The sequence below is a fragment of the Mustela erminea genome, chromosome 6 (assembly GCF_009829155.1).
Source record: "Mustela erminea isolate mMusErm1 chromosome 6, mMusErm1.Pri, whole genome shotgun sequence".
Classification (NCBI taxonomy): domain Eukaryota; kingdom Metazoa; phylum Chordata; class Mammalia; order Carnivora; family Mustelidae; genus Mustela; species Mustela erminea.
The window spans coordinates 51,741,797-51,768,337 of NC_045619.1; the positions used below are offsets into that span (position 1 = coordinate 51,741,797).

General features: G+C 41.2%; 1 protein-coding gene across 1 annotated transcript in view; it reads left to right on the forward strand.

Annotated features, from left to right (window-relative positions):
- The window catches only part of GNS (glucosamine (N-acetyl)-6-sulfatase), a 57,072-nt gene that overhangs the window by 15,683 nt on the left and 14,848 nt on the right, over positions 1-26,541 (forward strand). The window contains exons 8-10 of the mRNA XM_032347156.1: positions 568-686; positions 2,828-2,931; positions 9,622-9,723. Of these exons, the coding sequence (XP_032203047.1) occupies positions 568-686; positions 2,828-2,931; positions 9,622-9,723 (325 nt within the window). The remainder of the gene's footprint in view (positions 1-567; positions 687-2,827; positions 2,932-9,621; positions 9,724-26,541) is intronic.

Sequence of the window (26,541 nt, forward strand, 5' to 3'; positions counted from 1 at the left end):
TGGTGAATTGTTTAATGGGTATAGAGCGTCAGATTTGCAGGAAGAAAAGATTCTGGAGATCTGCCTCACTGTGTGAATATACTTCATACTATTGTTAGTACCCTTAAAATTTATTAAGTTGGTAAATTCTATGTTGTGTGGTCTTTTACCACAATTTAAAAAACAAAAACAGTGGGCAAACTGGCCCGTCACTGTAGCTTGCTGTCCCCTAAATAGACCCCTAAACGTTGTTGTGGCGTAGGTTTATCTGAATTGATCTGTGCTAATCAGTACTGAATTGACAGGTTTCCCTTCCATTTTCTGCTGTCACCACCAGTGTTAATAAAACTAACTGCTTTTAAAAGCCTCATTTCTTTGGAAACCGTTAAATTTGGAATGAACTCATTATGTTCTGGGATTTTCTAATCCCCCCCTACACACACACACACCCCAGGGAGGGGTCTGAGGAAAAGAGGTTTGGGGACTTTGGGTGGTTTCGTTTTTGACTTTGCTCCTGCTTTTTTGGCAAGATAGCATTCCTTCAGCTATTATTCTGAAATTCTGTTGTCACCCTCTGTGTACATGCAGGTGGCAAACTTTACTGTCAGTTGATGACCTTGTGGAGAAACTGGTCAAGAGACTGGAGTTCAATGGGGAACTAAACAACACTTACATCTTTTATACCTCAGACAACGGCTACCACACAGGTAGGGGGCAGACTGGCGTATTACTGTGGCATTGATTAGGTGCCTTTCTTTTTCACCCAGTCAGTAGCACTAGCAGGGAGCTCTAGGCCTGTTGTAGCAGTGGGTGGGCCAGAGGGGGAGGCTGCTGCCCTCAGGACTCCTCTAGTTAGAAAGTCAACTCATTCAAACGTGGGGAAACGTGTCATTATTTGCTATTTCATGTGCCAAGTTACATGAAATACAAGTTCTAGGAGTTGGGAGGAAAGAGTGACCTTGTTAGATTAGAGATAGGCTTTAGGAAAAAAGGAAGAAACTGAACTAGATTTTTTTTTTTTTAAGATTTTATTTATTAGAATGCACTCATGAGCACACACAAGCAGGGGGAGCAGTAGAAGAAGAGGGAGAAACAGGCTCCCTAGCAGGGAGCCTGTCACAGGGCTCTATCCCAGCACCCTGAGATTATGACCTGAGGCGAAGGCAAACGCTTAACTGACTGAGCCACCCAGGCCCCCTGAAATTGAACTAGATTTAAAGGGCAAGTAGACTAGGGGTAAGAGATTTTACATAGAAAGAACAAGAGAAGGTTGTCTTGAAATTTCTTGTGAAATTGTGGGGTGTTTTATTGATTTTGTGTGTGTGTGTGTGTGTGTGTGTGTGTATCTTTTTGTTTTATGTTTTGTCTTTTTAAAACTCTGTATGAGTCAGCCCCATATCCTTAACTTTCCTTTTTTCCACTTGGATATTCTTAAAAATGAATGTCTTCTTTCCCAGCGTATCAATTTAATAAACTTGAAAACTACTAACGTGGGGCTCACTTGCATGGGAGCAGATTGATGAGGCAGTTAATGTTTCGTTGTAAATATTTTTAAGCACTCAAAGTAAAGACTAATAAAATAACTTCCATTCCCGGCTTCGCTTTTCAGCTATGTGTGGCCAGTCTTTTGAATTCTTCCTATCTTCCCCATGTTTGTCTTTATTTTGTTTAGAAGGTTTTGAAGAAACTTCAGACATTGTGATTCTGTACATGAACTCTCCATTGTGCCTCTGACTAATCTATTACGTATCAGGATCTAGACGAAGTTCGCATGCTACCTGTATTTTTTCATGTGCCCTGAGAATGTTACTGCCACTGATTTATTGGGAAAAGGGTTTTGGGGTTTTTTTTTTGTTCAGAATATCTCACATTCTAGATCTGGCTAATTGCATTCTCAGGATTCCTTAACTTCTGTTTCTTTAGTCAGCATTTTCTATAGATGGGTAGTTAGATCTAGAGGCTTAATAGAAATTGCCATTTTTAGGGGTGCCTGAGTGACTCAGAAGCCTCTGCCTTCGGCTCAGGTCATGATCGCAGGATCCTGGGATCGAGCCCCACATTGGGCTCTCTGCTCAGCAGGGAGCCTGCTTCCTCCTCTCTCTCTCTCTCTCTGCCTGCCTCTCTGCCTACTTGTGATTTCTGTCAAATAAATAAATAAATAAATAAATAAATCTTTTTTTAAAAATTGCCATTTTCAGAAAGAATGTTTCCTTGGTGATACTGATACGTACTTCCTGTTACATGAGTTCATGATGGTGTCTGGTTGGACCACTTTAGCGATGCTGCTATTAATTGATGGCTCATGTGGTGTCAACCTGAGCCTGACCTATGAACCTTTTGTGGCTGAAGGTTCCATTGATGATTCATTCTTGCTTTAATTTACTATTCTCTTAAAGATGGCAAAATGTTGACTTCATAACTCTGTCCTTTTGCATTTATTAGTTGGAATTCCTTAGAGAAGAACTCAACTGGTTATCTTGAAATGCAGTTTATTCAGGAAAGGTCAGATAAATGCTTTGGCTCTTTATTGACAGTTTTTAGAGTAACCTCATTCAATTGTGGTCAGGTTGAGTATCCTACATAAATTATGTATTTGTGTTTCAGTACTTTCCAGTCATTGTTTTTGCTGAATTTGTCTTATCTTAGACCAAGGAGTCCCCCTAGGCATTAGTTTAAAGATGAACTCATTTCCTGCCTTATAGTAATAAGAGACCTAAGCGATTATAAACTTTCTATTAAAGCCCCATAAATAGAACAGAGTTGTTTGCATTCTTACTGTCCATTGATTGAATATGTGTGTGATACTTCTTTCCTAGCTCCTTCTTTACCCCCTGTATTTTGTTTTCAGGACAGTTTTCTTTGCCGATAGACAAAAGACAGCTGTATGAGTTTGATATCAAAGTTCCACTGCTGGTTCGGGGACCTGGGATCAAACCAAATCAGACAAGCAAGGTAGGTGCCTGAGAAGCTGACGCTGTTTACAGGTAGCACTTGCCTGAGAAAAGAAGGCTGTTCTCTGAAGAGGAGGCTGATTAGACTTCTCCTACGACGATGATTTGTGTTTGGCTTAAGATCTTGTGAGTGTATTTATAAGTCTTGGAGTCGGTGATTCCCTTATTCATTGATTTATTTATTTATTTACTTATATTTTAAACTCCTGGCCACCTTCTTTTAATTGTATTCTCCCCCCCCATCCTCCCATATATACATATATCACTAGGAGTAGCTTTGATTTGTCCTTCGAGACTAAATCTTTACTTTGTCCTGGAGCAGTGACTTGCTACCACTGTCTCAACATCATGTTCTGAAATTGTGAAAGGTTCAACATCCAGAATGGTTCTAGTGGACTCACTTGAACTAGAATAGGGACCCAGCCTCTGCTTTTTTTAAGTCCACAGGTAATACAAAGAAGCAGCTCAGTTTGGGGCCTACTACCCTGTAGATTAAGAGCTCAGGCAAATGCCCCTGGGGACCTTGTTAAAATGCAGATTCTGATTCTGCATATCTGACCTCCCTGCTGATAGCTGCTGCCAGTCTGACCTCACTGAATATAAGGCTATAAAAAGCATGTCTTCAGAGGATTTTTTTCCCTCTCTCTGTGGAACTGCTTGTCCCACATGCATTTGTTTTACTGATTCTCTCTCCTAGAACTGTCATAATGTACCACTTTCTTTTGTTGCCATTTCCATTTGGTTTCAGTGTCTTTTTCCAAACTTGGTACCAAATACTGAGGCACGTTTTTCCTAGAGATTCTAGACACTCTTATCCAAAACGCTTTGGTCTAATGCTTGGAAGATAAGAATTGATAAGTTCTACTAGTTATGTCTTCTCTTCTCTAATAACACAATTTCAGTCCCAGCTCTGTGAGACAAAAGAAAATGAGCAAATACATCACTTAAGCTAGAATTGGAAAACTGGCCAGACTTTCTGGGTATACTAGGTACTTTAGTCTAATTTTGGAGGTTAATGTTTAAGTGTAATACCCTTATTTCTTTTTATAATGCTAATGATGGAATTCTGTTGAAATTCTTCAGAAAGGTAAAATGGCCTTTGTAATTTCTTTTGAGTTTTCTTTTTTTCTTAACACCTGCATTCCTAAAGCCAGTCATTTCCCACTACAAATCCAGTACCATGTGAATGGGTCTCCTTTCAAAGGAGATAGGCGAGTTTAGAGGACCATTAAGTCTGATTTTTTTTTTTTTAGCCCTTTATTTATTTATTAGAATTTTTAAAACTTAAATTCAGTTAATTAACATATAATGTATTATTTGTTTCACGAGTACAGGTTTGTGATTCATCACTCTTTTTTAAAAAATTAATATATAATGTATTATTTGCCCCAAGGTCTCTTTGTGATTCATCACTTTTATGTAACACCCAGTGCTTATAACATCATGTGCCCTCCTTAATGTCTATCACCCAGTTAACCCATTCCCCCATCCAGCTCCCCTCCAGCAACCCTCAGTTTATTTCCTGACATTAAGAGTCTCTTATGGTTTGTTTCCCTCTCTGGTTTTGTCCTGTTGCATTTTTTTCTCTTTTCCCCTATGATCCTCTGTCTTGTTTCTTAAATACCACATGTCAGTGGGATCATATGATAATTGTCTTTCTCTGATTGACTTACTTTGCTTAGTCTTAAAAGTGTTTTCTTGATCTTGGTGTTGGAGTGGACTCAAAACATGTTGGCAGCTGTGTGCATTTCCAAGGAGCAGGGCTGTTAGGGCCATTTCTAACCAGCGTGGGGAAGGAAGTGAAATGAGAACGGAATGGAATGTGTCAGCCAGCTGCCCATCAGCCAAACAGTTCCCTTTATCTTCAAGTTAACAGCGGCATCTAAATATTAAAATCAGAAAAGTTGACCTTCTCCAAGCAGTCTGAATGAAACCTGGTTCCTAGGAAACCATTTCAACAGTAATATCTATCACTTTTTGAATGCTTAGTGTGTGACAGGTGCTATTCTAAGTGTATTAGCTATAGGAACCCACTTAGAGATACTGTTACACCCATTTCACAGGTGAGGAAACTGAGGTGTAGAAGTTAAATGGCATGCCCAAGATAAAATATCAGAGTCTGCTATCAAATATTGGAGTCTGGCTCCAGAGTCTGTACCTAACCATTACAGTATAGCTCAGAAAATATTTAAATATCTTATGCCTGCAGGCTTGGCTACACAGCACTGAGCAGTCAGGAAAGACTAGTTCTTAACTCTCAGTGCCTGGAGAGCCAGATGCTTCCACTACAGTTGTCAGTGAAAGCTTCTGAGGCACTTGAGCAGAGACCTGGGTGTTGGAAAGGGTTTAGTCCTGCAGAGATCTGTGGGAGGGCATTCTGAGAAGAACAATAAATGGGAAGTCACACATCGAAGAATGAGCTTGGCTTGCCCAGGGGACAGAATGGCAGCTGTACCGAACCACTGTCACTTCTAAGTGAAGTGGTTCTCTCTGTCTCATCTCTCTCACCTCCTTGTCTTTGTCTGCTGATTGCTCCTTCTGTTTGGGAATGCCCCGCAAATGCCCCTTCCACTTCACTAATTGTCCTTGAGAGCTTTGGTTTGGGGTTTCTGCCTGGAGAGTCACTACACCCCCCACCCCCACTTGGGGTAGGTGCCCTTGCCCTGTCCTGGCTGCCCTCACACTTACCACACCCTGCTGAGTTTGTGTTTTTTTACTTGGGGGAGTTCCTAGAAGAGAGGCACTGTCTACACTTAGAATACCCTGCCCTTAACACACATTGGGGGACATCCATGTTGCCTGAATGGTTATTACCAAGGTCACATAGTAAGTGGCAGAACCGGGATTGAAAATTAACTGTGTCTCTTCTCAAAATCCATGGTAGGGTGGGGTTTGGTGGGGGGTGCTGTGCTGACAGATGTAGTTTGAGAAGTATGAAATGCTCAGCCTCCACCTAGCACAAAGAGTGTCAGAGATGGTGAGTCATTTATCCTGTGTTGACAGGGTACTTGTCTCGGTGCCAGTCGTCCTGCATGAGAGGCGCAGGGTTATGAGTTGGGCATATTAAGCTGAGCTGTCAAAAGCTGATGGTCAAAACAGGGTACGTTTGACCAGTGGGCTTAGCTTTGTGTTAGCCGTTGGGAGAGCAGAACAGAAGTGGTCTGCGTGGATGCCAAAGACTGGCTTACTGAGGTTTTCTGTCCTGGCTGGAAGTGATGCTAGCTTCAGATTTGGTGGTAGAAATTCATCAAAAGGGTTTTAAGAAAGGAAAAGGTTAGTAGGAGAAAAAAATGACACAGCATGATCCAGGGGAAATAGAACCGAACTGGGGGGTCAAGAAGACACAGTATTGGCCCGAGGACTGGCCAGGTAAGCCTTGTTTCCCTGTGTGAAATTGGGAGAATGCTAAGTGGAGAATTCACAAGTGTAACTCAGCGACTCCCTGGCTTCTTCACTGTAGGGAAGCTGGGCTTGAGGGGTAAATGCAGAGTAGCCCAAGATGTGGGGAGCCCTCTCCTTTCTTCAGTGCTTTTCGCTACATGGATTTGGGGTGCTGTCTGGTGTGCTTGCAGCCTTTCCTTTGATAACTCTACGTGAATTCTGTAATATCAGGGCTTAAATGTCCATTTGGAAACCCAGTGTATCCTCCGTAGAGCAGTCTTATTTTTTCTGCGTAATTCTCTATAGCACAGTCATTCTTCTAGAGCTAAAAAAATGAGCAGCTCCAAAGCACAATATCCTTTGATTTCATGCCCCAGAATTTTCTAAGGGTTTTTATTTGATCATAATATCTATATACATAAATCCTAAGAACATTCCCAAGCTGTGAGGCTGCGATTATGAAATAATTTACTTTTGGTCTTGTCAGTGCTTTTTAATTCCAATCCATAAATGAATCTTTAAGGTTATACTTAGTGATAAAAGCAGTACCATTTTAGGAGCTTGAATTGCTAGTGTTTCTAGAAGTCATTATAATCAAGGGCCTGTAGTATCCATTCTGATTCTTGTTTGTAAAAACCAGAGACAGAAGTCTCTGTTGGATTCTTCACTCATGCTCGGTATCCTCTAGAAGTCTCCCATCTTCTGATGTAGTTTGCTGGTTTTGAGATTCTTTCCCTCTTAGTCAAACTAAAGCCTAAAAGGGAAGAGAATTTATTACTTTTTAGGGAAAATGTGATTATTGCAGATAGCTGGGAACAAAGTCCTGGGATGATGTCTGTGGTACTTGGGACAAATCTTAGTGACTCTTGATTTGTACTGAAACTTCCAGACCTTTCTCCCCACAAAGGAGACTGCCATTTGAGAGAGCCTCCCATCATGTAATTGATGGCTCTTTAAGTGTTTCCTGATGAAACAGGCAGTCACCATTTTAAATCTCTGTAGGTTTTACAATTTTGGTGTTTACTTTTTTTTTTCTTCTTCTTTATAAAACTGCCTTGGACATGTTAGTAATACCTGTGGATTTGACTTCACTTCATTCATGTCCTAGACATAACTGAAGGTCTTTTGAGTCACACATCAGAGTCTTGTTGCTTTGATCTGATTCTTGAGGTTATATCTGTGCTTGTCTCTTCTCTCCTGCCATGATCTCTTCTGTATTCATACCCACTCTTGTTGACTGTATTCAGAGCAGCTCGGTCTTCTGAGAGACCTGGAATTAGGGAAGATATCTCTTACCCTGGGTCTTGGATAATCCTTGGGGACATTTTTGTGAGTTTTTTCCTGAGTAACTTTTATACTTAGTGATAGAAGCAGTACTGTTTTAGGACTTGAATTGCTAGTGTTTCTAGAAGTCATTACGCTCATGGACCCATAGTATCCATTCTAATTCTTGAATCTAGAATTTCCTAACTTTTTTCACTTAAGTATAAAAGTAAAGAAAGGATTGCCTTTCCTGTGAGTGGCTTACCACTGAATGGTGATTTCTGGAAGCTTAGCATTAAACTTACTGATTCAGAGCCAAGATAAGTATATTACTCGGCCCTGTATTAGCCCTTCATAGCTGCCAGGAAACCTGGCCCCTGATGAACAGTGCTCTGAAGACATTTTCTTGCCTATTATTTCTGTACTTTTGGTTTTGTTTTTAAATGAAAAGTTCCTGAGTTAGGTTTCACTTTTTTAATCCCCTGCACCTTGACCTTTCTACGATGCTCTGCATTGTCTCAACAATCCTGAAGACTTTTATTTCCTTTCGGTACATGGTAGCTTTTCAATTTACAAGCTTTTGATTTTGTTTCAGTTACTTCTCTTTCACTTCCTCATCTGTAAAGCAGGGGAAATAGTGCATCCTGGGGTGGCAGCGAGGATTAACAGAGGATAAACCGTAAGGACTGGCACAGAATAGGTGCTTGGTAAACTTTGACTCCCCTGGTATCCCTGGTGGATTGTCTTCACCACTCTGAGTTTTCCCTAGCCTGTGATTTAAGTGACTTTAAGCCTGCATGTCCACCACAGTGGCCACCAGCCACTGCGCCTGGTGAGCCAAAACATATGTGATAGTCCAAACTGAGATGTGTTACAAGTACAGCATTCCAGATTTCAAAGACTCAGCTCAAAAAAAAAAGATAAAATCTTATTAAATGTCTTACATTGCTTACATTTGAAATAGTACTATTTTTGACATATCAAGTTAAATAAAATATATACAATGAATTTCTTCCCCTTTTCTTTTTACTTTAATGTGATTAGTACATAATTTTAAATTACATCTGTGGGAGTATGCTGGTTTAGGTCCTAAAGAGGATTTGTATACAGAAGTAAAATAGTCTAATAAACCAAAGGAATAAAGCAAGGTGTAAATGCAGGACAGTGACTTTAATGCCTAACGTGTTTATTTAGCACATCTTAGTTTTGTGCTCTTTAAGGAAACTCCTGTCAGTACACTGTTGGAATGAGTTTTCTGCAGTCTCCAAAGTCTATTACAAACATCTTTTTTTAAACCCCTCTCCTCTACCTTCCTATTGCAAACATTTTTTAGTAGTGTTACCACTTTGAGAAACTACAAAAAGGGCTGATATCTTCCTTGATAAGAAGCATTCAACCTGGGGTGTCTGGGTGGCTCAGTTGTCAAGCATCTGCCTTTGGCTCAGGTATGATCCCAGGGTCCTGGGATCAAGCCCCTCATCAGGCTTCCCACTCAGCAGGAAGCCTGCTTCTCCCTCTGCCACTCCCCCTGCTTGTGTTCCCTCCCTTGCTGTGTCTCTCTCTGTCAAATAAATAAAATCTTTAAAAAAAAAATGGAAAGGATAAAAAGAAGCATTCACCCTTTGAGGATTTCAAAAATGTCAGGAGTCTGTTTGAAATCAAATTTAGTGAACTGTAGAAATACATGTTGTAAACACTTTGTATAAAATAGCGCAACATCTTCTCATGATTCATCAGACTTTGGGCAGTCCCAAAGAAGTTACGAAAAATGTTTTGAAAAATGTTTTTTGCTCAATAGCGGTGTGGGTTGAATAGATACATAACTTCCCAGGGGCATGTATTACAAGTCTTAGAAATCTTTATGTTTCATTTTTTGAATTATTATATGATTCAGTGAGTAAGATCTCAGTAAGTCTGGGCTGTACAAAAGATAATAGCAAATGCTGTTTGTCTCATGGGTGGGGTGGGGGAAGAGCTGTATGATAGAAAAGGAAAACCAGACCAACTGTGTTCTAGATTGCTTGTTTTTCTTCCCTCATTCTCATAGATGCTCGTTGCCAACATTGACTTGGGTCCTACTATTTTGGATATTGCTGGATATAACCCGAATAAGACACAGATGGATGGGATGTCTTTATTGCCCATTTTGGTGAGTATGAAGCCCTCAATCGGGCCTGAGCCAAGACTCTGAAATAAATTCCAGGTTGTACAGATTTAGAATTAAAAATTTAAATCTTAAATCAAATTGTGAAAATTGGAGAATGGAGAATAGAATTTTTCTCTTCTCTCTGGTGGGAAGGAGCTTCTAAAAGACCAGTTGGACCATTTATAAACAGATCTGTATCCTCCCTTCTTCCCCTCTCCCCCTCCCAGAAACCCATCGTAAACAAAGTGAGGACAGATGAGAAATGGGGAAAATATTTGCAACATATGTGAAAAAGGGTTCGTGGTCCCAACAGATGAGTTCTTCACCATAGTAGATGGGTTTTTATTTATTTTATTTATTTATTTATTTATTTATTTTAAAGATTTTATTTATTTGACAGATAGAAATCACAAGTAGATGGAGAGGCAGGCAGAGAGAGAGAGAGAGAAGGAAGCAGGCTCCCCGCTGAGCAGAGAGCCCGATGCGGGGCTCGATCCGAGGACCCTGAGATCATGACCTGAGCCGAAGGCAGCGGCTTAACCCACTGAGCCACCCAGGCGCCCCAGTAGATGGGTTTTTAGAAAGATTAATATCCCAGTAGAAAAATGGGCAAAAGAAGGAACTCATCAACTCATGGAGGAATTAGAAATGTCTACAGTAAGTGCAAAAAAGATTGCTCCGGTGCTGATCAAAGAAATGCATAACTGTAGGAGGTCTTTATTGCCTACAGAACTGGCAGAGATTAAAAAGACTTATAACTGAGTATTTGCAGAAGTCTGAGAAAATGAAAACTACTTAGACTCGGTTCGTAAACATGTAGTCAGTATGAGCTGTCAGGAGGCTAATTTGACAAGACCTTTCACTTCAGAATACATACCTTAAGGGACACCTTGCTGGCTCAGTCAGAGAATATGAGTCGATTCTGAGGTTGTGAGTTCAAGCTCCACGCTGGGGGTAGCTTACTTAAAAATAACATCTTAGGGGCACTCGGGTGTCTCAGTTCATTAAGCAGCCAGCTCTTGATTTTGGCTCAGATTATGATCTCAGGGTCCTGGGATTGAGCCCCACGTCAGCCTCCCTGCTCAGTGTGGAGTTTGCTTCAGGATTCACTCTCTCCCTCTGCCCCTCATTCTGCTCTTTCTCTAAAATAAATCTTTTCAAAAAACAAAATCTCTTAAAGAATAGAAAACACAGGAAGTATTTGTGTGTATGGGACTGCACAGAGCTAAGGATCTGTGGAACGATCAATATTAAATCGGCAGAATCAGTGTTAAAATATGTTAGTCATGTATGGTAACTCATTATAGGTGACTGTTAATCATTGATTTGTCTGAGTCTGTTACAGTTTATTACTAGGTAATATGTGCTTCATTCAAGAGAATACATGTCACTCACATAAGCCTTGAAACCTGAGAAATACCCAGGAACTCATCATCCCATTTAAGAACTCACATATTCCCACTACTGGTGCATCTACCTATATGCCCCTCCCCATCCTACCTATCAGTCCCTTGCCTGTCCCTTAGGAGTGATCATATTCCTGAATGTCATGGTTGTCATTCTCTGGATTTTATTTTTTTAGTAATTATCATGTAAGTATCCTTAAACAAGATACCTTAGTTTTGATACTTTTTTGGCACTAAAACAAAACAAAACAAAACACCTGAATGTAATCTGGGACTTTTACCAATTCAGCATTGTTTCCAAACTGATACACGTTGTTCACATATGCCGAATGCTCCATTGTATGAACACATCAAAACTTCGTTTTTTTATTAGTCAGTAGATTGTTCTCTTGTGCTAGTTTTGTTTTAGGAACAATGATGTTGGGTTGAGCCTGGGTGGCTCAGTCTTTAAGCATCTGCTTATTATAGATCCCAGGGTCCTGGGATCGAGTCCCACATGAGGCTGCCTGCTCAGCAGGAGTCTGCTTCTCCCTGCCCCCCACCTCCCTCCTTGCGCCCTCTCTCTCCTGCTCTGCTTTCTCTTAAATTTTAAAAATCTTAAAAAAAAAAACAAAAACAAAAAAACAGTGCCGTTAGTTGATATTTATACCTGTCTTCCAGTGAACATGTGTATATACCAGTACAGGAACTGCACATTGTTCATTTCTATAAATATTGCCAAGTTATTTTTATAAAATGTCATCATCTTACATTCCCACCGGCAATGTATGAGAATTCCCTTTGTTCTATAAGAAACAACTTATAGACAACTTAATTTTTGCCAATCTGGTGGATAGAAAAGACCAAAATTGTATTTAGTCCTGCTTTGCATTTCCTCGTTTATTAGTGAAATGAATCATTTCTAACAGTTTTAATTCCCTTATTCACTAATTTAAAGTTGATAGTAAGTTCAGTAGTTTTTGGTGTATGCAGAGTTGTGCCTCCATACCGTGATCTAAATTTAGAACCTTTTCATCACCCCAAAAAGAAACCCCAGATCCATTAGCAGTCTCTCCCCCATTGCTCCCTCTCTCAGCACCAGGCAAGCACTGATCTACTTTCTAGTGCTGTAGATTTGTCTGTGTGGACATTCTGTATAAATAGAATCATGTATATGTGGGCTCTTGTGACTGGCTTCTTACACTGAGTATAAAGTTTTCAGAAATCATCCCCTTTGTAACAGGTATCAGTATTTCATACCTTTTCATTACCAAATAATATTCCACTGTATGGATATTCCACATTTGTTTATCCATTCCTCAGTTGATAGGTTGTTTTCCCTTTTGGCTATTACGAATAATGCAGCTGTGGACATCCTGTGTACAAGTGTTTGTGCAGACGAATGTTTTTAGTTCTCTTGGGTACATACCTGTTTTCTTAGGAATAGAATTACTGGGTTGTGTGGTGACTTATGTTTAATCTCTAGAGGAACTACGAGACTGTTTCGAAAGCAGCTGTACCATTTTATATACTCCCGTCGGCAGTGCACGAGGCTTTGGCGTTTTCCACGTCCTTGCCTGCACTTGCTGTTAGCGGTCTTTTTATTACATTGTAGTGGTAGGAAGTACTGTCTTACTGGGGTTTTGATCTATGCATTCCCCCAATGACTGATGATGTTGAACATCTTGTGTGTTTATTGGACATTTGTGTATCTTCTTTGGAGATAACGTTTAGATCCTTTGCCCATTTTTTAATGTTTATTGGGGTTTTTTTAAGATTTTATTTATTTGAGGGGCACCTGGGTAACTCAGTTAAGCATCTTCCTTTGGCTCAGGCCATGATCCTGGGGTCCTAAAATCGAGCCCCACATCAGGCCCCCTGCTCAGCAGGGAATCTGTTTCTCCCTCTCCCCCATCCCTGCTCACTCCCTTGCTCGCTCGCTCTCTTTCTCTGTCTCAATCTCTTGAGTGCTCTGTGTCTCTTTAATACATAAAGAATATCCTTTTTCTTTTCTTTATTTTTTTTAAAACACAAGCGCTCTGTAACTTTTCATTGGGACAGGACCCTCCCCACTTTCAAAACCGCATGCACCAATAACTGCACGGCGGCCACATAAATAAAATCTTTAAAAAAGAGAGAGATTTTGAGAAAGCACATACCTCGGGGAGAGAGCAAGCCAGCACACATGCTCATGGATGGGGCGGGGCAGGGAGGGAGCCCTATGTGGGGCTTTAGTGACCTAAACTGAAGACAGACAGACTGAGCCACCCAGGTGCCCCTTAATTGAGTTTTTGATGAGTGAATCAGTTTTTCATGCCTTTTGTGTCGCTTCCCTTGTGAAATACCTTTTTGCCCGTCATGTTCTCCCTGTTTGTGACTTGTCTTTCCTCTACATTATGATTTGAGAACACAGGAGTTAAATGTATAAATCGTCTCTCTTATGGTTAGTATTCTTTGTGTCTTGCTTATAAAATTGCTTGGAACCTTGGATCAAAAAACAGTTCTCCTGGGTTTTCTTAGAATAGTTTTGTACTTCTGCCTCTTACATAAAAGTCCTTGATATACGTAGATTTGATTTTCTGGTATGGTATGAGTCAGGGATCCAGTTTCATTTTTTTCTCTATATATACTCAGTTGTCCTTTCTGTTCCACAGATCTCTCTATCCTTGTAACAGTATCATTTTGTTTTTGTTATAAAGCTGTGTAATTAAATCTTTGTAAAGGCAGACCTCTCTGCCCTTGTGGGGACCATAGCTACCACGCTTTATGTAAACTTTAGAACAGCTTTGAAGATTAACTGAAAATTCACGTTGGATTTTTGGTTGGAATTGCATTGAATCTATAGATCCAGTAAGAGGAAATTTTACATCTTTTAATGTTCTTGCACAAATTTTATACTATGTGCCTTGTGTATTTCTAGGTAGGAAAAAAATCTTCACTGTGGGGGTGAAATTATTTGCGGCATACACAGTTGATCCTTTAACAACATGGGTGTGAATTGTGTGGGTCCACTTACAGATTTTTTTTTTTTATGAACACTGGAAAATTTTTTGGAGATTTGCAACAATTTTTAAAAACTAGCAGATGAACCATGTAGCCTATAAGTATTGAAGAAAGTAAGGAAAACTAGGTATGTCATGAATGCATAAAATATACATAGATACTATTTTATTACTTAGGATCATAAAATGTATACAAATCTGTTCTAAAAAGTTGAAGTTCATCAAAAGTTACTCAGAATATACATGGCACCATTTAGTTGAGAGAAATACAACGATGTAGCATTAAATTATAACTGCATAAAATCGTCGACTGTAGTCCATACTGTATTACTGTATCACTTCCTAGCCACCTCCAGTTGCTGGTACGGTGAGCTTAAGTGTTGTGAGTATCTGCTTAAAATGCCGTGTGATGCTAATCATCTGTGCATGAACAGCTTCTCTCCAGTAAATTTGTATTGTCGTAAAAAGTGATCTCATCCAGTTCTCGTGTATTTTTCACTGTGTTTCATGCAATACCATAAGCCTTGAATAACACCATCGGACCCATGCAGAGTGCCACTAGGGATGCTAGAAATGCTCCTGAGAAGCTGAGAAAAGTTACGACATTATAAGAAAAAGGAATTGCTTGATATGTACCGTAGATTGAGGTCTGCAGCTTTGGTTGCCCACCATTTCAAGACAAATTTATCCAGCATAAAGGCCACTGTGGGGGAAAAAAAGAAACAAGGAAATTCATGAAGCCGTCATGGCAGGTATGCCAACAGGCATGAAAAAAATCCTTTTTGCAAAATACTTTTTTATCTTGTATTGAAAATGTAGCTTTGTGTAGGTGCAGGATTGCTTTAAGAAAGGTACACCTAGGGGCGCCTGGGTGGCTCAGTGGGTTAAAGCCTCTGCCTTCGGCTTGGGTCATGATCCCAGGGTCCTGGGATCGAGCCCCGCATCGGGCTCTCTGCTCAGCGGGGAGCCTGCTTCCTCCTCTCTGCCTGCCTCTCTGCCTCCTTGTGATTTGTCTGTTAAATAAACAAATAAATCTTAAAAAAAAAATAAAAAGGTACACCTATAGAACTAATAATGATTAAGTAAAAGCAAAGTCATTATATGACAACTGAAAACAAAGGAAGATAAAGAATATAAAGCTGGAGAATTTAATGCCAACAAAGGATGGTTTGGTAATTTTAGAAAGATTTAGCTTAAAAAATGTCAGTGTAACAGAAGAAGTAGCTTCTGTTGACCAAGAGGCGACAGACCAGTTCCCAGATGCCATTAAGAAAATCATTGAGGGGCGCCTGGGTGGCTCAATGGGTTAAGCGTCTGCCTTCAACTCAGGTCATGATCTCAGGTTCCTGGGATCAAGCCTCACATCAGGTTCCCTGCTCAGAGGGGAGCCTGCTTCTCCCTTTCCCCTCTGCCCTTCCCCACCCACACCCCCAAACCCCCTGCTCGTGTTCTCTCTCTCAAATAAATAAGATCTTCATCGTTGAGAATATCTATTTGAACAGGTTTTTAGTCCAGATAGAAATTCTCTGTTATGGAGAAAAATGCCATAAAAGACATTTATTAGTAAGAAAGAGAAGCAATCACCACGATTTAAGGCAGGAAGCTGTAGTCTAAGTCCTACTGTTTTGTGCAAATGCAGTTGGATGAGGACTCCTGAGCCTTGAAGGGAAAGGATAAACACCAGCTACCCAGTCTTTTGGTTGCATAAGAAGACCTGACAGGGAGGACCATTTTTCTGGATTGGTTCCATCAATGTTTTGTTCCATAAGTCAGGAGAAAGTACCTTGCCAATAAGGGACTGCGTTTAAAGTTCTTTTGATATTGGACAAAGAGGATGGCCACCCAGAACCCCAGGAGTTAAACACTGAAGGCATCAAAGTGGTCTCCTTGCCCCCAAACACAGTGTCCCCAATTTATTTTCTAGATGAGGGGTCATAAAGATTTTTAAGTTTTATTACACACAGTTACTCTCTGGAAAGGATCGTCAACTATGGAGGAGAACCCCGAGAGAATATCATGAAAGTCTGGAAAGATTATACCATTGAAGAAGTTGTTACAGAAAAAGCCTCCATGGCCAAAATAGTAAATTCCTCCTGGAGAAAACTCTGTCCAGATGTGCCTAACTTCACAAGATTTACAATAGAGGAAATTGTGAAAGAGATTATAGATGTGGCAGAAAGTTGGGAGGGGTGTTGAAGGGTTTCAGGATCTTAGAGAGTTGACTTCAGACAGTCTGGCAGAAGCATTTTGATTATTCAAGACTGCTTTTGACTTTAATGACATGGACCCTTCTATGATACAAGCAATGAAGCTAAAATCACACAGTGGAAGAAGGATTGGTACCATATGGAAATATTTTTAGGGAAATGAAAAGACAAAAATTGTGTATTTTGTAAAGTTAGACTGAGTGTGCCTGCCTCCCCTTCCACCTCTGAAATCACTGAACCAGCAAGATCAGCCCCTCCTCCACCTCCTCCTCAGCCTATTCAACAAGAAGATGACCAAGATAAGACATTTATGATGGTCCACTGAAGAGTGAACGGCCACCACGCCATACAGTTAATAAATTTACATTGTGTAGGTTTGTGTTTTTGTGCAAAAATCTAGTAACTGTACAGCAAGAACTGTAGCAGCAGCCGCATCACCTAAGTATTCACCATTTAGAGCACTGTGTATGAGACTTGTATGGAAGCGGATAGTCTGTCCTTACATAGGCATACGGTGAGTGGTATTTAGTATAAAATTAATAATGTGGTAGTTTGCTTACTGTTTTTTGCTTTCAAAGAATTATGTTACCAAAAAAAAAAAAAAATTACGTTACCATGCACTATGGCTCCCTCCCTCATAACTGGAGAAACAGGAGTATCAGCCTGTCATCACCAGTAAGTTTTTTTTAATGTAACAGTGTCCCCAGTGCTGTGTTATGAATATGACATACCAGTCTGCTATAGTTTTTGTGGGTTTTTTGCCCTAGAAATTTTACGACGACGCATTCATTGAGCTAGGCTACCATAGCTGTGTCAGCTACCCTACGTCACCATAAAGCAATCATAGTGCTGCTGCTTTGTTACCGGTGTGTGATTCATTATACCTGTAAACAAACATGAATTACTTTTTCATGCTTTTTTATTTTTGATGTCTAGTATTAGTAATATGTATAAGGTGTTCAGTGTGCATATCATGTAAGGTGTTATTAATGTAGGAACAACAGATCATCTTGTAAACAGATGACAAACTTACAGTGTGAGAAATACAGTGCTGTAAATACATTTTCTCTCCCTCATGATTTTTTTTGGTATTTTCTTTTCTCTAGCTTACTTTGTAGGATATGGTATATACTACTTAACGCAAAACGTGAATTAGTCAGCCATGTTGTCAGTAAGGCTTTCAGTTAGCGGGAGGCTGGCGGTAATTAAGCTTTTGGAGAGTCAAAAGTTCACCTTGAATTTTCAGCCAGTTAGGGTGTCCGTGCCCTTAACCTCTGTGTTGTTCAAGGGTCAGTGATACTTAATTTCTCTGCATGGTTGTGGAAGTGCCATCAGGACTCGGCTCTTTTCCTTCTTCCTGTTTTGTTTTGGAAGGTACTCGAGTGAAATTACTGGTGTGTCGTGCTTGCAGAGAGTTACAGCTCTAGCTCTGCCCTGACTGACCAGCTGCTAGCCACGTGCAGCTAGTTATGTAAACTGGAATAAAATGGGAAAGTTAGTTCCTCCATGTCACTAGCGACCTATCCAGTGCTCAGATGCTGTTGTATTTTTATTTTATTCAATTTTATTGAGAGAGAAGCGCACCCAAGTGGGGTGAAGGGAAGAGGGAGAGGAGACACCCCGATGAGCCGGGAGCCTGATGAGGGGCTTGATTCCGAGATTCTGGGGTCAGCCAAAGGCAGACGCTGAACTGCCTGAGCCACCCAGGTGCCCCCAGAGCCATTGTATTGGATAGCACACATACAGAACATTTCTGTCAGAAAGTCCTGGATAGTGCTGCTAGAGACCAGAGGCTGGCAAACCGCTGTGGACCAAATTTAGCCCACCCGCTTTTCTGTAAACAGTGTTCTATTCGAATACAGTCATACTCTTCCATGTATATATTGTCAGGCCTACTTTCCTGGCACAAAAGCAAAGTTGAGTAGTTGTGGCAGAGACTGCATAACCACAGACCCTAAATATTTACTGTCTGGCTTTTGACTGTTTAATGAGCCTTCCTGACCATATTGATTGACACAGAATATAACCTGGCCCTCAGGATTTTTAAAGCTCCCCTAGTGATTTTATTATGTAGCAAAGCTTGGGACCACTGATCAGATAAACTGTTCCCCCTGAATCCCTGCTTCCGTGGCTCAGAGCTGGCAGAGTGGGTACTCCTGTGACTTAGATTTCTGAGGCTTGACCTGCAAGGGATTGTTCAGGATTCATTATAGATTAGTTGGTTAGGAAATCCGTCCTGTCTCCGCATCCCCCTTTCCAGGGGGCTATGGCGTTCCAAGGCCTTGCACAAGCTGTCCCTCATTCCAACTGTGTGCATCCGGTTATGTGGGTCCACTTAGGTCCTTAGTGCAGAGTTCTCAGACTAGCTAGCATCCATGAGGGGTTTAGAACGACCCTATTTCAAGCTAGGAGGTTCCCCACCCTTTGCAATAAGTACTCCCATGATGGTAATGCTGCTGGGGGAGCAGCTCGAGCACCACTGTTTCAGAGGTGCTTCTCACATTTTACTGTGCATATGAATCACTGGTGGATCTTATTAAAATGCAGCTCCTGGCTCATTAAGGGTAAGGGTAGAGCCCGTGACTGCATTTCTAACAAGCTCCCAACTGAGGTAGACTACTGTGAAAAACCCAACTGAGGGGGCACCTGTGTGGTTCAGTGGGTTAAGCCTCTGCCTTCGGCTCAGGTCCTGATCTCAGGGTCTTGGGATTGAGCCCCACATCGGGGCCCCTACTCCCCTGCCCCCCCGCCCTCTGCCTGCTGCTCTGCCTACTTGTGATTTCTGTCTGTCAAATAAATAAATAAAATCTTTAAAAATTTCCAACTGAGTAAAGTAAAAGATCAAATTGGCTTCATTCAGTGATTATTTGGGCAGCATCTCATCTGGTAATAGAAAAGAGCTCTACCAAACCCCAAAATGAAAGGTTTTAAAGGCAGGAAGGGGGGCACCTGGGTGGCTCAGTTGGTAAAGCGACTGCCTTCGGCTCAGGTTATGATCCCAGAGTCCCAGGATCCAGTCCTGCGTCAGGCTCCCAGCTCCACGGGGAGTCTGCTTCTCCCTCTTGCCTTCTCCCCTCTATGTTCTCTCTCACTTTCTCTCTCTCTCAAATTAAAGAAAAATCTTAAAGGCAGAAAGGGGACAGAAAAAAATTATTAGCAAAGAATGCATTGTTTCAAGCAAGATCACCCTCCTAAGTGGAATGGAAGGGCCCAATGGGCAGATTACCTCACTAGTACTGACCAGATAATCCAAATTGACTGATTAAAGTTAAGCTGATGGGAGGCAGCTTTTGTCCATCCTTTTTTTGGTATTCATAGATTGTGACGTCTTTTGCTTAATTTCTGTGATATTCACAAGCCATGACTTCAGGTTCAAAATCTTTTAAGTCTGTCATTCCTTTTCTGACATTCCTGTCTTGGGGGAGGTCATTTGCTTGACGGTTAGTGGCTGTGAACACACACTTAAAAGCAGGAAGTTTATTATTACTGTGAACAGGATAATTCCTGTGTTTGTAGTCCCCAAGACCTAGACCAATCAAAATCAGTCACAGAAAGACCCCGCGGAAGGAGTCACCTTTTTGAGCCAAGAGGGTTGTTCCGTGATCTTACACAGCTGAGTTTCAGTTCCCCAGAAGTGTTACTCCAGCAGCAGCAGCGGTTGATGTTGGCCATAGCTCAGACACCTCCATGCTCAGCCAAAATATAATCGGGGGCCATTCTGTTAACAAGAACAACTTCGACGAGAGAATCTAAGGATCTTTGTTGGAAAGTTCTTGTCTTAGCAGTGGCTTCTGCAGTATTTTTGAGTTAAGGTTTCTAATCATACTCTAATTTGCATTTCCTGAGAACCAGAGAAGTATGCCCCTGCAAAAGGAGGTTATTCCTGAGTCATGAGTGTCTCCTAATAATTTCTTTGTGACTTGAAAGAGAAATCCAAGAGTCAGCCAGTTGAGGTATCATTGTTCATGGTGGAAAGTTAGGGGCACAGCTAACCTAAGGCATTGCCCAGCTGTTGCCAGCTAGCTAGGTATTCACAGGCCCAAGGGGAGTAGTAACCACAGACAAAGACAAACCCTGTCAGCGTGCAGATCATCTCCATTAAAGTGGTCATACTAATGAATTCATTCACAGAGTTTGCTGCATTTACCTGTTCAAGCCAGGGGTCAGTTAGGTTTTCAGCACAGATGGGAAGAAAATCTCCTAACTTGAAATAGGGTCGTTCTAAATGACTTGTGAAGATGTGTGCTGCTGGTGAGATCTTTGAGTGAAAAGGAACAGGTCTGACCTACACAATCATGAGAGCTTGGGGGTGCAGGTGTACCAAGATTTACTTAGATACTTGGGTCTGATTAGGCACCTAGCAGTTATAAATGGAGAAAGGTAAAAGGCACAGGATGTTCTAGCCCTAAGAGTTGAACTTGGTATACAAGGTTTTTTAAGGAGGAGGGGGTAGTAACATTGTAGTGATTGGGAAGAGAAGAGAAATTGGTCACAGGGAAGACCAGGGGATCTCTAGCCTTTTGGATAGATCAGAATTTTGATGACAAATCCAGCAGTCTGAAAGGTTACCTTCCTTAGCACTGGCTGGGATATAATAGATAGAGGGTGTTACCTTTCCAGTCCAAGACCAGAGTGAAGGAAAGAAGAAGGAAAAAAGTTTTCATGTTAGTTAAAGTATGAAGTCTTGATCCAGGGGGAAGCAGTCTATGTAGAAGTCACCTGCTTCTTGGCCTCATCACTTTGATTTGGAGATTTCTGATGCTGGACAGGACCAGATGTCAGGGGGAGCCTTCTTCAGCTGTAAGGTATTTACCCAGGGCTCATTGCCTTCTAGTTTGGCAGCAGAATCAGTAGTCAGGAGCCACTTGGTAAGGTCTTTTCAATAGGTTCGAAGGCTACTTTCTTACGATGTTTCCAGAATACTCAGTCACCAGGCTCTAGACCATGACTAGCAGGATCCTTTGAATTGGAAACCAGGAAAGCTTCACTAACCTATTGATGATAGGCTTTAGCATAAAACATTAAAAGACTTAGAGTAGCTAGTCAGACCAAGTTGAAACAACAAGGGACCAGCAGAAAGCTGTATACCAATAGACCTTGGTCTACCAGTGACTATCTCATGTGGAGTGTGTTTGTTTCCCTGAGAGGGCTGCTGTGAATAGTCAGCAAAGCCAGAGGCAACATTAATTAACACCTTAGGTCAAAGGAGTACAGCCGTTTCAGCAAGTTTAGAATTTGAGGATCCTATTAGTTCTCTCAACCTTGTCTGATAGGATCAAGGGTGATTGGCTCAGTGATCATTTCAAGAGGTTTGCAAGGCTTTCATTAAGCCGCGGGAGGTGGGTGCCTCAATCACTGGAAATTATAGAAGGTATACCACAAGTGGAAAACATGTTTTCTGTCTCTTTGCTACTGAAAGGCCATCAGCCTTGCAGCAGGGAAGGGCTTCAGCCTATCTGGAAGGCATGAATTCAAGAACATATGGGTAGTAACCCCTACCGCTGCAGTTGTTCAGAGGGGCCAGGAGGAGGAGGTTTGAGGTCTCTGGGAACAAATTTCATTTTCCCAAGATTGCAGACCTGACCGGTCAGACATTTAGATGCAAATGAGGCGGCAGGAGCAGAAAGAGCTCCCAGGAGGTTTGTCTGCTTGCAGAAGTGTTGGGTCAATTCTGAATTGAGATTTTAAGCTGTGTTCGGAGTTTACAGAGAAATGTCTTTTCCTAAAGTTAAATTCACGGAGGCTTCTCCTAAACCTGCAGCCTTATGGTGGCTGGAATAGGCTATAGCAGCGGAACCAAGGTTGTATGCTGTAACAGGCAGTGACTTGGTTATCTCTTTCGTGCAGAGATGAGGTGAAAGGGTTGGGTTTGGTAACTCTAGGGCACGTGAATCTTCTAGTGCTTATTTTTGTCTTAAAAAGGACTGCTTGTGTTTATCTTCCCATGCAAGGGGTTCAGGTACTGAAATTTTAGTAAATTCATAGAGTGGGGAACCAATAGAAAAATGAGAAACCCATTGTATTTAACAGCCAGCTAGGTTAAGAAATCCACAAAGCTGTGCTCAACTTAATCCTTTTTCGAAATAACTGAATTCCTTTAGTGCTTAATTATGACCTGTGTAATCAGCAGTGTCTAGAAATAATTGTGATTTTTTTCCTCAGAGACTTCATGTCCCTTTTCAGTGAACTACTGCAACAAGTAAATCAAATCTTTTGTGGACACCTCTTTGGTAACTGAGCATAGAAAGAGCTGGTCTGCATATCACAGGATGGATTTCCCAGGGAACTGGAGGATAATGAAATCTTGGTGGAGTACATGGGGATGATAAGGGACCTTGATGAATCCTTGAGGCCGGACTGTCCAGATATATTATTGATTGTTCCAAGTAAAAGAAATTGATATTGGCTGTTGAAGTCCACAGAGATGCTGGAAAATGCTGAACAAGTCTACAACAGAAAACCATTTGAATTTGGTAGAACTTGTGACAAAAGGGTGCCTGCGTTCGGAACAATGGAGAATAACTTGTTAATAGCTCTCAGGTCCTGGACAAGTTGCTTTCCCATCCCATTATGTTTCCAAACTGGCAAATTCTGCATGTTGGAGGGCTGGAACAGGAAATGATTAACCCCTGGGCAAGGTGTAAGACCTTATATGGCCTCATGCCTTAATAGATATTAGAGCAATACAGAAGTAGGTTTAGTTCTGTCTGTCGGAATTTCTGTAGGCTCTGTACTTGCTGTTCCCCCAATGTCAGAATCGGAAGTGGCCCACAAATTTTTCAGGCATCTCAGTTAAATTAGGGAATTTCTGTTGGAATTTTCTCTCATCTCTATCAAAGACCAGTCATAAAGAATATAAGATCAGGGGTGCCTGGGTGGCTCAGTTGGCTAAGCATCTTAACTTCGGCTCGAGTCATGATTTTGGGGTCCTGGGATCGAGCCCCGTGTTGGGCTCTCTGTTAGGTAGGGCGGGGAACCTGTTTCCCTTCTCTCTCCACCTGCTTCTCTGCCTACTTGTGATCTCTTTCTCTCTGTGTGTGTCAAATAAATAAAATCTTTAAAACAAAATGTAAGTTCAGGTTGGTGAGGAAATTCTAAGGTGAGGTCACATTAGAAGCAAAATATATTAGCTATTTTAATTTAGAAAGGAGATCTCTACCTAATAAATTGGGGCTGTATCGCAGAGTAAAAAAGGCAGCTTTAGTAAAATGCCCCGTAGTCATTTGTATTGGTCGAGCTAGAAATTCTGTCAGAGCTTTACTATATACCCCTGGTATATAAACCTTCTTTCCATTCTGAGGGATCTGTTGTCCTGTGAGAGTGGGTTTTTTATTTTTTTTAAAGATTGTATGTATTGCAGAGCATGCATGCAAGCAAGGGGAGGGGCAGAGGGGGAGAGAGAGAATCTGAAGCAGACTTTGTGCTGAGCACAGTTTGATGGGGGTGCTCAGTCCCATGACCCGGAGATCATAACCTGAGCCAAAATCAAGAGTCGGGCATGCTTAACCAACTAAGCCACCCAGGTGCCCAAGAGTGCAGTTTAAAGTAGAAAGTGTAGTTCTGGTATCTACTAGAATTTAGCAAAATTCTTGATTAATTTTACTTTCCCCTTGGATGTTTAGGGTACTACTGATAGCAGTTTTACTGGAAGGTACCTTGGAAACCTGTTAGTTTTGGAGATGGCCCATATGGGAGCTCTTCCTTGGGGGCATCGAGGAATTTGTGTAGGACCTTTGAGGACAGTTTCTCTGAGGTGTCCCAGTTGATTACAAATGAGAAAATGGACCCTGGGCCAGCCATTTGATGACGGACTTCAAGGAGGGTATGATGTGGGAGACCCGGTAAGACCATTAGTGTGGCGGACCTTTGTTTATGATTTTGGTTCAAATCCTCTCAGAGTGTTTGGCTGTGGTCACAAGTTCAGTCAAGCCAGAGGCCTCTCATCCTATGTTCTGCCTTTTTATTAACCCACTAATCTCAGGAAATAATCCATTTGCAAATAGGGCAGCTTGAACAGGTCGTATGGAATCTGGAGTGCCATAGGAAGAACACTTCCAAACAGCCTTGAGATTCCGCCACAGATTCATCTTTTATTTCCATGTTTGGATAATAGAGCAATCTGTGCAGGCAGGGAAGACTCAGTATTGCTTTCTAAAATATCAGTTGATTTATTTCTAGATTTTCATGGTCTGTAAGAGGACTATGTTGGTAATTGAAGATCTTGACTCTCATCCTTGGAATTATGCCATTCTGCTTCCCAAATCCATTTTTGGCCTTCACGAGGTTCTACCAACATGTGTACAAGCTGGTAAAGATCTGGCAGTCTGGGGTCATAGGCACTCATAAGGATTCTAAACTCTTCAAAAACTCAAGGCTCTTCCGTAGGTTTAGAAAATTCTTTAGCTATGGCCCTTAGTTTGGTCTTTAACCAAGGAGTGAAAGAAATGTGAGAAGGATCACTTGCAGCATCAGGTGATTTTATTATTAAAGATAACAGTTTAATAGTCTCTTCAGAGTGGAAAGGCAATTTTGACAGAATGAATAAAACATGGGGCACCTGGGTGGCTCAGTCGGTTAAGCGTCTGCCTTCGGCTCAGGTCATGATCCAGGGACCTGGTATCAAGCCCCACCAGGGAGTCTGCTTCTCCCTGTTTAGCTCCCCCTTCTTGTGTTCTCTCTGTGTCAAATAAAACCCTTTTAAAAATTAGTAAAACATGAGTACTCACATAAAGGAGGACAGAAGGGAGTGAGGAGTCGATTCAGTCCTATCGTCTGTTATTTTAGGTGCCTCTGTGTCTTCAATTTCTCCTTGGTCTTTTTGAAATGAATCTTCTAGTGAGGCTATTTTGGAATATTGAAGTCTTTTGGAAACCTCTGCATACCAATTAAAATAGGTATCCCATTCTTTCCATTTTAATTCAGGAACCTTTCAAATACATTTCTTTTTTTTAATTGAAGTATGGTTGATATACAATATTATATTAGTTTCATGTGTACAACATAGTGTTCAACATTTATATACAACACGAAGTGATCACCATAGTTCATCTGGCTACCCTCTATCACCGTACAAAGTTACTGCATTATTAACTGTATTCCCTGTGTTGCACATTGGATCTGTGTGTCTTATTTATTTAATAACTGGTAGTTTGTACCTTTTTATCGCCTTCCCCTATTTTGCCCACCCCCTCATGATCCTCCCCTCTGACAGCCACCAGATTGTTCTCTGTATCTTGAGTCTGCTTCTGTTTTGTTCCTTTGGTTTTTCTAGATTCTGCATGTAAGTGAAATCATGGTATATGTCCTTCACTGATTTATTTCATTTAGGATAATATCCTCTAAGTCCATCCATGTTGTCTCAAATGGCAAGATTTCATTCTTCTTGATGGCTGAGTAGTAGTAGTCCATTGTATATATACACCACAGGTTCTTTATCCATCTATCAGTGAACACTTAGGTTGCTTTCATATCTTGGTGTATGTAAATACTGCAGTGCGCATAGGGGCACATACATCTTTCTAAATGGTCTTTTAATTTTCTTCACATAAATACCCTGTAGTGGGATTACTGGATCGTAGGGTAGTTCTGTCTTTAACTTTTGAGGAACCTCCATACTGTTCAACATAGTGGCTGCGCCATTTTGCATTCCCACCAAAAGTGCACGGAAATTCCGCTTTCTATACATCCTTACCAACACTTGTTATTTCTTGTCTTTTGAACATTAGCCATTCTGGTAAGTGTATGGTGATCTCATTGTGGTTTTCGCTTGAATTTCCTGATGAGTGATGTGAGCATCTTTCATGTGCCTTGGCCATCTGTATGTCATCTTTGCAGAAATGTCTGCTTAGGTCCTTACCCACTTTCTAATTGGACTTTTTTTTTTTTTTTTTTTTTGAGAGACACACAGTGAGAGAGGGAACACCAGCAAGGGAGAGTGGGAGAGGGAGAAACAGGCTTCCCGCCTAGCAGGGAGCCTGATGAGGGGCTCAATCCCAGGACCCTGGGATCTTGACCTGAGCCGAAGGCAAGCACTTAACGACTGAGCCACCCAGGCATCCCTTTAATTGGACTTTTTAAAATACTGAGTTGTGTGAGGTCTGTTTTGGACATTGACCCTTTATCAGTATATCATTTGCAAACATCTCTCATTTAGTAGGTTGCCTTTTCATTTTGTTGCTTCCTTCACTGTGCAAAAGCTTTTTAGTTTCACGTGGTCCCACTTGTTTA